Source organism: Ambystoma mexicanum, chromosome 14, assembly GCF_040938575.1.
Source record: "Ambystoma mexicanum isolate Mex_15411 chromosome 14, UKY_AmexF1_1, whole genome shotgun sequence".
NCBI lineage: Eukaryota > Metazoa > Chordata > Amphibia > Caudata > Ambystomatidae > Ambystoma > Ambystoma mexicanum.
Window position 1 is genome coordinate 167,443,050 of NC_090940.1, and position 16,210 is coordinate 167,459,259.

At 49.6% G+C, this 16,210-nt stretch overlaps 1 protein-coding gene across 1 annotated transcript in view; it reads right to left on the reverse strand.

Moving 5' to 3' along the window:
- PLA2G4F (phospholipase A2 group IVF) overlaps positions 1-16,210 on the reverse strand; it is a 403,704-nt gene that overhangs the window by 199,235 nt on the left and 188,259 nt on the right. The window contains exon 4 of the mRNA XM_069638816.1: positions 9,675-9,803. Within this exon, the coding sequence (XP_069494917.1) occupies positions 9,675-9,803 (129 nt within the window). The remainder of the gene's footprint in view (positions 1-9,674; positions 9,804-16,210) is intronic.

Below are 16,210 nucleotides of genomic sequence, written 5' to 3' on the forward strand. Positions count from 1 at the left end.
CCTTTCTCTCGACTATCGCTCTCTCAACCTGTGGCGTCCCCCAGGGATCTAACCTATCCCCCTGGTTCTTCAACATCTACATGGCTGCCATGGCACGTGGGATTGTCACTTTCACCCCTAACTTCCAGTGCTACGCGGATGACACGCAACTGTCTTTCAGGCTACCCTCATCCGCCGCCTCCCCTCCTCCTCACTTATATCTGACTGTCCGCTATTCAGTCATGGTGTGCTGCAAATTACCTTTGCCTCAACGCCATGGGACCCCTGCTCCCGCCTTCCCACTTTCACTCTGGCCAGCCTCCCTTGGCCCTGCACCCGCACCCACCTGCAAGACCAAAAACCTTGGGATCATCTTTGACTCCACTCTCTCCTTCCTCACATTTCGGACATCTCTAAAAAGTCTAACTACCAGCTACACCTCCTCAAAGGTACTCTATCTTTTCTCACTTTCCCCCAGCGTACCACTATCTCCAGAGCCCTGGTTCTCTCTAGGCTAGACTACTGCAACAGAACTCTTTATCAACATCCCTGCTTCTGCCCTGCGCCCTCTGCAACTCATCCAGAACAGAACCACAATACTTATCCTTGGCCTCAAGCCCATGTACCGCATCTCTCAGGTGCTGAAATCTCTTCACTGGCTCCCCGTGGCTGCAAGGATAAAGTTCAAGACCCTCTGCATTATCCACAAGGCTTTTTGGGGCCTGGGACCTACCTATCTGCAACGTTGTCTACCTAAATACTGTCCCTCCCGAGCCCTCTGTGCAGAGGCGTTGCAAGGGAGGGGTTGAGGGGGCTATAGCCCCGGGTCTTTTGGTTGTAGACCCGGATAAAAGCTCAAGGGTTACAACCAAAAAGGCTAGCTAGCCCCAAGTCCCGACAGTCCCAAAATTAGCATAGCCCCGGATCTTTTCCAAATGTAGCAACGCCCCTGCCTCTGCTCATCTACCTCCAACCTTGTGCGAGTGAGCCGGTTCTCCAAGCACAGATTTAGAGGGAGATCCTTATCCTCAGCAGGGACCTCCCTCTGGAATAGCCTCCCTGTCACCCTCCGTCTTGAGCATTATCATCTTATGTTCCGGAAACTCCTAGAGACCTTCCTCTTCTCCTTTTACTTCTCTCTCTCTCTACCCTGCTAACCTAACTCTCTGCTCTTTCCATCTCCCCCTCCGTTTCTTAGAGCTTGCTGACTGGCTGTCTGGTGTACCTCAGAGTCTCACAGGTCCCTGGCAGCCGCGCAAGTACTCTCTCGCACTTGCGTCAGGGCCCTGCACTCGCTCACCCTCACTGCACTTAAGAAATGACCCAAGAGAGCGGCTCTCTCTGCACTTATCCCAGTCTCCACTGACTGGGTGCACTTGGACCTCCCCCTCCCTGTTACCGTCCATGCACTTGCACGATCCGAATGCACCGTGCCTGAAGATCGTCTGTCTGTTCTCCCCTGTCTTCACACCTTAATTGCACTTGGTAAAACTGCGGAATCGCAGTCAGGCCTATTTGCTGTGTCTCAACTGTTAATTTGTATTATATGCACTTACTCTGCCTGTGCAGACTATTATCCTCTCAGAATTTCAATGGCTCTGAACGACTGTTGATTTTTCCCATGTTCCCACCATCCTTGAGCACTTTGAAAAACTTGCCTTGTGTATAGGAGCTTGATAAATAAACATTACCATACCATACCATTGTGTTACTATTAATAGTAAAAACACTCCAAAGGCTTAAAAAAGTTGCCTTCACTAAATGTGGTGAAACAGCTATGGTTAGTTGGGTGGATGCCATCAAGGGTATCAGCGCACAGACCCTGTCATGGCTTGTCCTGTATGTGGGCTTAACGCTGACACTACCTGTAACTGCAATTGCAGATGAGGCAATTAATTACTAGTGGCCGAAGTGGGTGTGTGGTGATCAGTTCAGAAGAGCTCAAGATTGTGTCTAGTGTGTGGCCTACAAAGTGTGTGGGGCCTGAAACTAGTTTTGTCAGATGAAGGGATTCCAGGTTGTCCAGGATGGATCATGTCAAGGGCTTATATGGAACGTCGAACCATTTATTGAAATCCCCTAGCATGGTGAGTGAGGGAGGAGTTACCAGGATGGCCGGTAAGGATGCGCTGAGGGGCTCAGCAAAATCTCTGTTGAAGCCCATGGGTCTGTATTTGAGTAAGAAGCTGTGAGTTTGTGTTGGTGTGATGAGAAATTTCACTGGGAGGGATTTGCAGTTGGAGTTACAGGCTTGTTCCTCGGAGTGTGAGATGGAGAGGCGGCATTTGTAAAGGATAGCAATTCTGCCTGCCGTGCTGGTCCTATTCTGCACAATAAGAGGTTAGTCTGGGGGGAAGGCCTTGTGTGCAATGGGCCTGAAGTCCTGGGAGAACCAGGTTTCTGTGATGAATAGGATGTCTGGGCCTTCAGAGAAGAATTCGTACATGTTGTGGTGGCTTCTTGCAACAGACCTGGCATTGATTAGGATGCACTTTAGTCCGTTGCTAGGTGGGGTGTTTGATGAAAGGGGACAAAGAGTATGGGGGAGACTAACCAGGTTACTCACCGTAGTGACCACCTTACTCCTAGTCCATAGTCCCCTTTCCTCCATACTTATGGGACATCTCGCCGTCCTTTTTGTAAAAAGCATCCAACATTTTTTTTTCAAAAATGTGTCCTTCCTCTCATTCAGCGCGGGGCCCGGCACATGGCCGTAACCCCACCCACCTTGGCTCTGCCCCGCGCATAAGTCCTTTTCTATCGCCAGGTCAGAGACCTATTAGCAATAACAGAGGAACCTTAGTAGAGGGGACGGCGGGCGGGTGGATGGAGGAAAGGGGACTATGGACTAGGAGTAAGGTGGTCACTACGTTGAGTAACCTGGTTATACTCCTACGTCCCGTCCCCTTTCCTCCATACTTATGGGAGATTCCAAAGCACTCCTAACTGGAACTACGGGTGGATGGAAATACCCCTTATTGAAAAAGGTTCTTCAGCACAGTCTGACCAAACTGAGCATCAGCTCTCAAGCTCATATCAAGACAATAATGTTTACAAAAAGCAGATGAGGAGGCCCAAGTAGCTGCCCTAGCGATGGACTCCCACGGGACATAGTTCTGAAAAGCAACCGGAGCTGCCTTGCCCCGCACCAGGTGTGCATGAATACCCTTAGGAGGTTTCAGCCCTCGGATGGTGAAAGACTCCGTAATGCAGGCGGCGATCCACCGAGAAATAGTCGCCCTAGACGCTTGCTTACCCTGAGGGTTACCGAAAGTCACAAAAAGCTGAGAAGAACTCCTAAGCTCGGAAGTCCTGTCAAGGTAGAACTTAAGAGCCCTTCTGACATCAAGACAGTGCAGAACCCTTTCCGCCTCTGAGGTAGGGTTCGGAAAAAAGACCATCAGGGAGATCGACTGATTCAGATGGAATTTAGTTACCACCTTCGGTAGAAAGGCAGGGTTTGTCCGTAGGACCACCTTGTCCTTGTGAAAAACCAAGAAGGGATGCTCCACTGACAAGGCCTGGAGCTCACTCACTCGTCTTGCTGAGGTAACGGCGACCAGAAAGTACACTTTTCATGATAGGTACTTGAGGTCCACCTTGGCCATGGGTTCAAAAGGCTTATGGCACAGCGCCATCAGGACTACATTTAGGTCCCACGGCGGGTGCGGACTACGAACTGGAGGGTAGTGGCGTGTCAAGCCTGCAAAATGCCTCTTGACGACTGTGTTACTCAGAGAGTAAGAACATTGGTCTGTAGAAAGATAAGGCGAGACCGCTGAAAGGTAGGTTCTGCAGGACAGAACGTGAACACCGGACTCTGCTAGGGAGGACACGAAGGACAGCACAGTGTCAATCATAACCACCCTTGGGTCCAACTGCTTTCCCAAACACCAATGACAGAACCTGAGCCATTTACTTCTGTATTGGGATCTGGTCGAGGGTTTCCTGGCTGCCTGGATAATACGCATGTTATCCGTAGACAAGTTAAGATGCTCTAAAGACCTGAACTCAGGCACCATGCCGCAAAGCTGAGCGATTGTGGGGAGGGCTGCCATATCTGCTGCTCCCCCTGATGAAGAAGATCGGGGGTCACTGATAGCCTGATCGGCGGATACACCGACAGGTGTTGAAGTTCTGAGAACCAAAACCTGGCCGGCCACCAGGGGGCTATGAGTAGAAGGGAGCAGTTCACCGAGTTCTTCAGCTTCCAAATTGCTCGATGGACTAGAGGCAGAGGCGGAAAGGCGTAAGCTCTCATGTTGTGCCATGTAATCTCGAGAGCATCCCCCAGAGTGGAGGCTTCCAGCCCCCCTTCTGGAAGCATACCGAGGAAGCTTCCTGTTCACCGCCATAGCGAAGAGATCCACCTCCCGTGTGCCCCAACGCAAGAAGATCCATGAGAGGACCTCTGCCTTCAACTCCCACTCGTAGCTGACCACTGTCCGCCGGCTGAGGGCATCCGCTGTGACATTCAGCTGGCCCGGTATGTGTACTGCAAGCAGCCAGACACCATGAAGCACAGCCCACTCCCAAATCTGGATGGACCGTTCCACGAGGGGGAGACTTCGTTCCCCCTTGCTTGTTGATGTAATACATTGACACCACATTGTCCGTGCGTATGCAGACCACCTTGTTGGCAATGACCGGTCTGAACGCCTTGAGCGCTAGAAAGATCGCCAGAAGCTCCAAATGATTTATGTGCAGGAGCTTGTCCTGAGGCGACTAGAGGTCCGATACTTGTAGAAGATCTAATGTTGCACCCCACCCCAGGAAGGAGGAGTCCGTCGTGATCGTCACCATAGGAGCTGGGTCCTGAAAACCTGCACCCACCGACAGGTTGCTGAGAGATGACCACCATTCCAGGTCCACTCTCATGGAATCCGAAATCATTATCAGCTTGGAATCCGGGTCCACCGCCTGACGCCAGGAACTCCGAAGAGCCATCTGGGTCCGTCTCATCTTGAGATGAGCAAGAGGAAGAGCCGGCACACATGAGGCCATGAGGCCCAGAGGCCTCTGGAACCACCAGGCCGACATGCTCTCCGACTGCGCAAACATCTGACACGTGCCTAACAGATCCGCCATTCTGTCCCCAGCCAGGTACGCTCTGCAGTCGATCGTGTTCCAGCAAAAACCCAGAAAAATCAGGTCCTGAGAGACCATCATGGAAGATTTCCGCCAGTTCACCAACAGCCCAAAATGGAACAGGAGGTGAAGGAGAGACTGGAGATTGCCCGCTGCTGCCAGCGGACAAGAGCTGCGTAAGAGCCAGTCGTCCAAATATGGATACACATGAATACCATGGAGACGAAGATGGGCCGCAATCACCAACATCATCTTTGTGAAGACATGCAGCGCCGAGCTGAGGCCAAAAGGAAGCACTCGAAACTGGAAGTGCTCCTCTCCCAAAGAGAAGTGGAGATATCTCCTGTGTGAGTTCCAAATCAGGATATGCATGTACGCATCCTGAAGATCCACCACGCTGAGCCAATCGCCCATCTGCAAGGAGGAGTGTATCTGGCTGGGAGTGATCATCCTGAATTTCTCTTGGGGTAGGAAACTATTGAACTGGGAAAGGTCTAGGATGGTGCGCAGGCCAGCCTGGTTGGGTTTGGGCACCGTAAACAGCCGAGAGTAAAAGCCCTCCCCTCAATACCCAAGGGGAACGGGTTCCACAGCTCTGAGGTCCCGAAGTTTCTGAACCTCAGCTTTGAGAGAGGGCGAGCCCGACAGCTGAAAAGGAGTGTTGAGGGGTGGGGTAGTGGGTAGAGGTAAGCGGAAGCCCGCCCGAGCGACTGACAAGACCCATCTGTCTTCTGTGATGGTCTGCCACACCTCACAATGAGACGCAATGCTTCCTCCCACCGGGGTCTCGTGCGAGCGCGGAAAACCCTAATTTAGTAGGTTTATCAGTGGTGGTGCCACCTGAACCTGAGGAGGAGGCTGAGGAGCGCGAGAAAAACCGCATCCGTTGTTGCCTATGGTGGTTGTTCCCCGCAGGGGTATCCACTCTGCGAGATTTTCAGTCGAGGAAGCCCCTAGAGCCAGAGGAAGGTCGACTTTGCAACAACGGTCTCTGGGTCTTGAAAGGAGCCTTAACCAGGACAGACAAGGAGCTGTCTGAGTGCTATCCTTCGTCTTGGTGACGTCTACATCTGTTGTAGAATGAAAGAGCTCCTTCGCATCGAATGGAAGGTCCAACACCTTGTCCTGCACTTCTTTTGAGAATTTAGTTGCATGCAGCCACGCCTGCCGTGAGGTATCAACCCCCAGCATAAGGCCCAGAGCCGAGGTGTCTACGTGATGAGCTGCAGCCTCCAGGAGATCCTGGACCAAGCCCCCTTTAAAGTCTTCCAGCTTCTCGACCGGGATAAACTCCTCAAACTCCGACAGACCTTTCCACATCCGCATGTTAGCTCCCGCTAACATCAGTTCAGCGTTGGCCTGCCTGAGCTGCAAGGCCGAGTTGGTGAAGATTTTCCTCCCGAGGGAGTCGAGGAGCTTGTCCTCCTTTCCCAGAATGTGAGTAGCCGTCGTGGAAGAGGATGCTGCAGGCCTGGACTGCAAAGTGGCCGCAGCCACTACTGTGGAGGAGGGGGGTGGACAAGACGACAGGGCCACCTCTTCCGAAGAATGCAGCCTGTATCTCGCGTCAATTTTCTTATTGACAAAAGGTCCAGAGTGTGGCTTTTCCCAGAATCTGCAGACCTCGGCCAGAACGTCCTTCTGCAAGAACAGGCCGGTACGCTCCAAGGGAGACAAGGTGAACGCCCCAGAAAGCACGCCGTCCTGCGGAGCGGGTGCCTTGGGCACTGGAACATCCAAGAAGTTCATCATGTCCAGTACCCGGTCATGAAAAGCCCTAAGGTCCTCGCTGTCCTGATCGCCTTGCGCGTCATCCAACAGGTCAGGATCCTGCTGAGCCGTGTCAGGCGCTGCCTTGTCCACCCGGGACAATGAAGGCAAAGACGGAAGAGTCGGGGAACGCACCATAGGCAAGGGAGGCGCCAGCGGAACCACCGGAGGAACAGGTGGAGCCGGAGGCACGGGCGGACATATCTCCCTAAAGAGCCCATTGAAATACTCCCTCATGGGGTCGGTACGCATAAGCGTTTGAAATTGACTAAAAAAAGCGTCCTCCGGGGACTGTTTCGGAACCTGAGGAGGCCTCTCATGAGGTGGACAAATCCAGGGACGTAACGGGGAATGGTGCCACACTGGCCCCTCCACCGACATATCCACATAAATCAACGGTGCCGACCCTGAAAGCAACGAAACATTTTGCGGAAGAGGCATCCGAGCGTTCCAGTCGTAAACTAGCCGATAAGGATGCGCACAAGGGACTCTATGTTCACCCAAGGAACCAAGCCCTACACCTGAGGCCGATGGCGTAGTTGTAGGGGTAGCACCCAAAATGGCCACTGCGGTCGTGGCGGGAACGGGCGCCATTTTGTCCTCATCTGAGGGGAACTGCGGCACGTGAGGAAGTGAGGCAGGGGTCCCCGTCGATGGATCAGGGGTCTTAACTTTGGCCTTAACATAAGGGACCTCGGCAGAGCCGGTACTGTGAGGCCTGGAATGTTTTTGTGACATACCAACCGCCAAATTAGCCTTCGAAGGAAGGACCTCGGCACTGCCGGTAAAAGAAGAACTTTGCTGCTTTGCCCCCTCAACAGGTCTGGTCTCGCCGCAAGAGTGGGAACGGTGAGAAACAACTTTCACCAACAAGGCCTTGCCAGGCCTCTCAGAACTGTTGGTAGCTTTACCCTCTGGACGAGGAACCTCGGACCCAGGTCCGGTAACAGCCTTATCTGCGCGGGTCTCGAACATCCGTTCGGTGACAGAGGCCCACCCAAGGCCCCGGGTGCACCCCCGTCTTATTGTTGAGGGAAGCCGACAGAGAGGCCTCAGAGCGAGCTCCAGTACCCCACGACTCAGTAGAACTGGGTCCACAAACAGCCCCCACAGGAACTCCGGTATAATTATTATTAGGCCCAACTGGCACCGGTGACCGGTGACCGAGCGATCAACGCCCCTCCCGGCCTGAGAGGAACCTGGAAAGGTATCCCCCGGCCGGGGTGCTCTGAAAAGTAAAGAATTTACCGGGCGTTTTTTCTTCTCGTCGATGAACGCCTGAAAATGTGAAGGAGGAGTTTGTCGGAACACCTCCTCCCACCGCTCCAACCGATGTTGAAGTGCCCGGACCGAAAGGGAATCACAGTAAAAACAGGAATCCCAATGGTGATCCGGACTCAAGCACTCTAAGCAAAGAGGATGGGGATCCGCCCTCACGAAACGACGGTGACACGATGAACAGTCTGGAAAGTCAAGTTTGAACGACATAGACAGACTAGTACAGGATCGCTAGCGAGAGTCAGAAAGGAAAAAGGGAGGAAAACCTTCCGAGGTTGCAAGTGCGTCCAGTCCCGAACGAGTGGAGAAAAGGACCGATGGGCGATGCGCGGGGCGGGCCCCGCGCAGAAAGAGAGGAAGGACACATTTTTGAAAACAATTTTTGGGTGCTTTTTACAGAGTGCTCCGGTCTCGTCCCACGGGACGGAGAGATGTCCCATAAGTATGGAGGAAAGGAGACAGGACGTAGGAGTAAAGGGGTTTGGTGGTGGCTGCATTCCGGTAGGGTGTACAAAGGTGGTATGGGCAGCAGGTTAGGGGAGGACTGGAGCTGAGATCTACTATGGGGATCCTCCTGGGTGACAGGGGTGTGTTGTGAGAGGATTGGAGGGAGGAGTGTGAAGGCACCATGAAGCAAGACACAGGCAACAGATTCAAAATAGAAATAATGCATTAACTCAAATGTCAGGATGGTAGAAGACCCAACTTTCCCTATGCTAAGGTAGGATTTCCCTACCTGAACTAAACTAAGGAAAATCTGAGTCAAAGAGTTCAACTTAAAAGTCTGTCTGTGTCCAAAGCCTAACCTTGCCCTCATAATTAAAGCTAAAGAATGTCTTGGGATGTCAATAATAAAAGAAATGGTGATGAACACAAAGTTCGGAGCTTCTTCCAGCTCTTCACTTTCTCAATAACTCCCCTTCGCCAAGTTCAAAGAAGTTCCACAAAAGTCTCAAGATTACCTTTCTCAAGTTCCAAGCAATACAGTTCCACACAATCCTCAGGGGTTCCCTTTCCTAAGTTCAAGGCAACACATTTCAAAAGAAACAGGGTCTTGAGGCTCCGTCCTCAAGACAGCATCTGCAACTCAAGTCTCAGGATTCACTTCCCCAACACTTCAACGTATCAACTTGTACTTTTCTCTTAGGGCAGCAGGGGGTTGGTGTCTGGTGTTGAAACTAGCATTATGAAGTATTTGTAAAAAACAGCCAAATCAAAATCGACCAACAGCCATAGAAAAAGTTTTAAAATGTGCCATTAAGATTAATTTTATTTTTCCTAACGTACACAATTTATGGTCCCATATCACTTTATCGACAGTAATTACTTTGAAATGTTACTTCAATTTTTTGTTTTATTGGAAGTGTCCCCCTCCCCATTCCTCCCCTTCTCCTTCATTATTACCCCTACCGAAAACCCTCCTCACCCCCTTTTACCCCTTAACTCATAAATACCCATTTTTTCAAAGCAATTTCGAAAGCAACAGGGTACCCAATTTATGAATGTGGGCATGAGAATGACCACAGGAAAGCTAGTGAAGACTGAGGGCGTACACTCACCTGCGGCTTTATCGGGAAGGTGCTCCTCGAGGGCTTGCCAGGTGTGAGCCTCCCAACATCAAAACTGACAGCTAAAAGCTCATCATCAAGTACAAGGTCCTTGTCGTAGAGGGTCAGCTCCAGAATATTCTAGAATGAGAACAAAATGTCTGCTAACATTACGAAAGAAAACCACGAGAAGGAACATTTCTTAAAAACACTTTAGCAGTTAAGATTGCTTTGCCGTTTTCTTTCTTCTCAAAGCTGTTTTTACCAGCATTTAGAATATTGCATATATTAGGGGTCTACAACCTATTTCTCTACCGATATTTTGGACAACTCCTATCAGCCCTAGCCAGCATAGTCAATGGTAACAGACGATGGGAGACATAGTTCAATAAATCTGGCGAGCCATAGTTTGCAGATCCCTGGTACGTCAAGGGGTAGAAGGAGACCAAACAGAGGGCCGGACCTTCCACCATTATTCTGTAGAACCTTCCCATTGTAAGCAGGTTCTACCAAAACACCTCAAGACAACCTCCAGAATCATTGGAAAGAAGATTGGGGGTCTCATTATAAATTATACAGAAATTGTAAAACAAGAGGTATTTGAGAACACTTACTGTTTTACCGCTGTGCAGGATTATGGGTTTAGTAGCCCATTAAAAAAAACAAAAGACTGTTTTGGTATGGAAGTAATACTTCCAGAAAAAGTGGCAGAAAAAGGCTGGGCAGTTTTGCAGCATGCAGTAATTCCAACTAACCCCAAAGAAGCCCTGTGGCACATCATAAAAGGTAATTATACAAACCCTGAACAATGCAGTAAATTGCCATTACTGCATGTATTAGTGATAATTTAGTCCAGAGGTATTATTACACATAATAAATACTGCCAAACCTGTGAAGGGGCCCTACGACTTAGGACATGTGTAAGAAGTTGATATAGGTGAATGTAGCAAATTGCAATTTAGACAATGGCCCTCATTACGACCCTGGCGGAAATCGCGGTGCTAAATTCACCTCGGAGCACGGCGGAAAGCTGCCGATAGCGCCATGGGGGTTGGCGGATTTTCCGCCCCATGCCGACCTTGGCGGAGCGGTAAATCCCCAATCCCCATTTTACCCTTCCCCATTCCCATTCTTGCCCCATAGGGTATAATGGGAGTGGGGAAGGCGTTAATTACGCCACCGTAAAGTACGGTGGCGTAATTAACAACGAGGTCCCTTAGCGCCATGGATTTCTCCGCCCGGTAAAACCAGGTGGAGAAAGGCTCCATGGCGCTACGGGAACTCGTAGTAGGGCGGACGGGTCCGCCACGAATACCGCTGGCGTAAACCCACTCCGCCAGGGTCGTAATGAGGGCCTATGTCAAGACCGGAGGTTCGGATTATGCTTTGTCTTTCATTTTACTATTAGAGCAGCAATGAACAAACCAATATGATATTAACAAATATCAAACTACAACTTCCAGTTTAGATAGAGTCTTTGGTAGTCCCAATATTATTGGTCTCTGAACTGACCACCTGACCAACATAACCAATCATTACTATTCATGTCCATAAACACGCTGTACATCTTCCATCACTTCCTCTTTCTTTGCTGCTCTGCAGCAAGTTAAGTACACATTTATTTCCTCTTATTCATGAAACTGTGATTAAGGTTAATGAATTTTTGTGGCGCATGCGCGCACATCATAGATTATTTTGCAGAGCATATCCGCAAGGTAGATTAACAATTTAATTGCGGCCACAACGGCGCTGGGGCTCCGGCGACCACAATGACTCAGTGTATCCACAGAGGGCAGCACAGTCACAGAAGAGGAAAGCGTGACGAGACCTCATAGTTCCGGCGCCTCTCTCCTTTAGTGACCGTGTCGGTTAAACCCTCAAGGGAGAACGCAGATGAGAAAGTGTGTTAAACAAAACAATGAACTGGCTTTTAGCTGATTGTGAGTTACAGCTCTCACTGCAGAGAACAGTGACAAGCCCAGCATCATGATCGTTAGATCGCGAGTGCTGAGAACAGCGCCCCTGCAGGCTACAAGAGTCACTGCAGCGCTTTCTTTGTGACGGGCGCAGTGCCAGGTAAAACCTGCTATTTTTTATATATACAAAAGCCTGGCTGATCTGAAATAAGGTTATATATATATATATATTCAAACGTGACGGGGACAATCCCAAACAACCTATTGATAAAAAATATAATCCCTGATAACTGTGCCAACGATGAGCTCCTCCAGTGATGAAGGAAAGGCTAGTATTAGCCAAAAGAGAAGCCAAAAAGACATGACCCAAGTGCTACAGAAGGCTCTGGGAGCCTCATTGGGGCAGGATCCTAAACAAATTGCTCTGATGGAGGATTGGCTCAAGCTCTCACAGAGGCTAGAAGAGCTCAAAGGGATTAAAGCACAGGTGAGAGTGAAAGTGGGCAGAAAAACAGCCCTTAGGGCAGATGAGGCCCATACCCCCCCGGGCACTCCACCAAAAAAGAAAGGTGGTAAGAGAAGAAAGGTGAGAGCCAGAGCAAGGCCTAGCAAGTGGCAAGATGGATCATCTGATACCTCGGACAAGGAGGATGATGGCTGGGAAGATGATTATTCTGAGGAGGAGGTTCACTCAATATCATCCTCGAACGAGGAAGGCAGAAAAGCACCAAAGAAAAAGAAAGTAGATAACGAGGAGGATGGTGGAGGTGATGACTTTGACCCTGAAGCATTGATACACCCCCAGTCTTCTGAATGGGAACCACCAAAGAAGATAGCAGGCTATCTGAAGAAACGCCCAAGGGCACCTCTGGCGAAAGAAGTCGGAAGCAAATTGAGGGTAGAATGCCTGAGACCAGACCTTCCTGAAGGAGCCGCAGAGACTCCCGAGATGGATGAGAAAATGGTCACATTTATGGGGAAATACGTGAAGGACGTGAGGAAAGGTTTAGACAGGTCCTGGCTCTCCCGCCAGGACAAGATGTTGGATATAGTAGGACCACTCACTAAGATATTACAAATAGGTGAAGTGGCCAGAGCAAAGAACGAGCCAGTGGACCTGATGTTACTTATCGGCGGGCCCAGAGGGCCATTTGTATATTGGGAAATGCCAATTGTGCTATTACCACAGAAAGGAGGAGATCACTACTAGTCAAAATATACCCCAAATTGAGTGAGTTAGCCTCTTCGGAGGCTGCAAATGCAATGAAGGGGAAACTCTTCTGGGATTCATTTATCAAAGAATTAACAACATTTGCGAATTCCTATGCAGCACTAGATAAAGCACAAGCTTCACTCAAGAGAGTGTTCGGAAGACACATTTTTGGGAAGGCCGGCAGAGGAAGGTGTCGCTCTTCTGGCTGTTTCCCATACAACAGGCCCTACAGTGATAGAACACACTGGAGAGAACAAGAGGATCTGAGACAGACCCCTTTCTTCCCCTCCAGGGGTAGAAAAAGGGGCAGAGGCTGGCGATAAGGAGATTGTCAACAGCATCCCACAGGTGAGGGCAATCGAACTACAGCGCACCTCAAGCATAGGTACACCGGCAGTAGTGGGGAGGATTCCTGGGTCCTAGAGACGGTTCAGGGTTTCCACATAGATTTGTACACGACACTACAACAGACGAACCCCCCAAGATGTATATGTCTAAGCGTAGATGACCTACAATTGTTAGTGGAAGACCTAAAGGGAATAGAGCCCAAAAGGGCTATAAAACAGGTGATGGGCTCCGCAGTTGGGCTCGTAAGCAACATGTTCCTAGTGAGAGGGGAAACACAAAGTAAGACCTATCATGAACCTAAAGGGGTTGAACGAATGTGTGATTTACAGACACTTCAAAATGGAAGGGATTTGCCTTCTAAGGGATATATTACTACAGGGCGACTAGTTTGCCAGGATAGACCTGAAGGACGCATATCTGACAGCATCCATAGCGGCAGAGCACCAGAGGTTCTAAGATTTGTCTAGGGAGAGACAACATGTGAATTTCGTTGCCTACCCTTCGAGCTGGCTTCGGCGCCATGGTGTTTCACCAAGGTTATGAAACCGATAGTGACTCACCTGAGGGGTCAGGGCATACGCCTCATAATCTACCCGGACGATATATGCTTAAAGTGCCAGGACAGGGACTTACTCCAGATACAAGTACAAACAACTGTACAACTACAGCAGAAAATGGGTTTTCTGATCAACTGTGAGAAATCCAAGGTTCACCCAGAACAGACCATGGAATTCCTGGGCTTCGTAATGGACACAATACAGGGATCTCTCAGTGTGCCAATTAACAAAGTAAACGATATAAAAAAACAAATAAGACATACTTTATCAAGAAAAGAGATGTCGCTGAGAGACATTGCGTGGCTGGTAGGACGCCTAGCGTCATCGATTCAAGCATTATTCCCGGGGCCTCTACATTACAGTGCCCTACAGAGCCCCACAGAGGTTAACAATCCAATAACTCAGGAGGGGCGCATCTTACGAATCAAGCGTCCCAATCTCCCAGGAAGGAAGAGACGAGTTGGAATGGTGGCTGCGTCAGATGGATGCTTGGAATGGGAGAGCTATATTTGGCTCATCCCCGAACCTGATCACAGAATCCGATGCCAGCAGATGGGGCTGGGGAGCCTGATGCGGGAACCTGTGGACACGGGGCAGGTGGTCAGAACAAGAAACATCCCTACACATCAACTGTCTGGAACTGCTGGCAGGGTCCTTTGCAGTGAGATGCTGGACTCAGGAGAGAGCACAATGTTGTGTTCTACTCAAGATGGGCAAAGTGTTGGCAGTTAGATATATAAACAGACTGGGGCGCACAAGGTCCAAATGGTTGGCAGAAATGGCAAAGGAATACTGGGAAATCTGTCTTCATAGACAGTATCAGTGACAGCAAAGTACCTACCGGGCCGCCAGAACGAAGTGGCCGACTGGAACTCTGGATGAGGAAGTGTCCAGATATCTTAGAGACACCACCGACTGGAAGCTGGACGAGGAAGTGTTCCGAGACTTGATGTTTCGATGGGGTCCATGCCAAATCGATCTCTTCGCATCGAGATTGAACAGCCAACTACCTCGCTTTTTTAGCTGGAGGCCGGATCCAGAGGCGGAAGGAACAGGCGCATTCCTCCACGCATGGGGTCAAGAAATGAGCTATGCTTTTCCCACCCTTCTCAATGATTGCGAGGACGCTAGCCCAAGTGAGGAGGCAGAAAGCATCCATAGTTCGGATTACTCTGCACTGGAGGTATCAGGTGTGGTTCCCCACTCTCCTGGAACTATCATATCACAACCCAGTGGCTCTCCCCAAACACAAAATAATTGTATGGGATCCCAAAAGTTTCTGTCACGCCTCTCAGGAAGCGCTGGTCCCTCTGGCATCGGTGGACTCGACGCCATGCAGCTTCCATTTCATCTCCCAAGATGGGGGCTCGGTCCGCGTGCAGCAGTCTAGATGCTCGACTCGCGAAATGCAGTGGGTCTCCGCCCCCTACTCCGCGAACAGCTTACCTGGCGTCCTCTCCAGCAAGCCGATGCGTTGCTACTCTTCTACGACAACGCTTCGTAAGTATGGACCTAGGCTTGTCTCTCTGTCCTTTCTTTCATATATAGGTTCAAAAGAAAAAGGTTTTTTCTGAAAAAAAAAGAGTTTGTATCTTTCCCCCATTTGAAGATAATGACATCAAAGAGATTCAAGATTGGGAACAATTGCTAACTACCACCTCCAATGAAATGATACATAGATTAATCAACAATGCTAAAATCAAACATATTCGACTAATACAAGAAATTACCAAAGTAAAAGAAAACATAGAAAAACTCAACATTCCGGAGAAAACTTTTAAAAATTAAGAGATACTAGATGAAATTATCGACAAATATTCAACAGAAATCAAAATAAAAAAACAATTTCTGCGTGACTAATTAGATTACAAATTTAAAAGAGTCTACACATTTAATAAAAGACCTACAACTGCATCAAGAGGAAGACCACCTAATACTAACGAGCCCAACAAATCCACTGTAACCACACTCTCCTCAGATACGGACACAGTGTAACGCTCACCTGATTTCCACGGAGGCGCAGGTCTGGCTTCGAGTGCTGATGCTTCTTCAATGGTGAAGCGCAGGACTCTGAAGATGGACAGGAAGGGCCCTCTACTCTGGCTTCTCCGGCTCGCAGGAATATTCCCCTGTGCGTGAAAAGGGAGTATTACCTACTAACTGAGTTATGCTCAAGCCTCCCACTTTCTTCCAACCCTCCACGATACCCTTTCACGATTCCCCGTGAAGTCTCACCTTAGATTCTGAAAGGACGAGCTCTCCATCCTGCTTCTGACGCAGGGGCGCGTTGAACCCAGTTACTTCACTGGATTGAGGTTGGATGGGAGTTCAGGTAAGCTTGATTATACTGGTAAGGCGCTGTAAAAGTTCTGTTGCAAGTTCAAAAGTTCAAGCTTTAAATAATAATGTTCATTGTCTTTTTTCAGGTGATGAATGAAGATTCCTTTGGAGACTTCTTGCAACAAAGCGCTGATGTTGATGTCTTTTCCCCATAGGGGCCGGGGTTCGGAATGC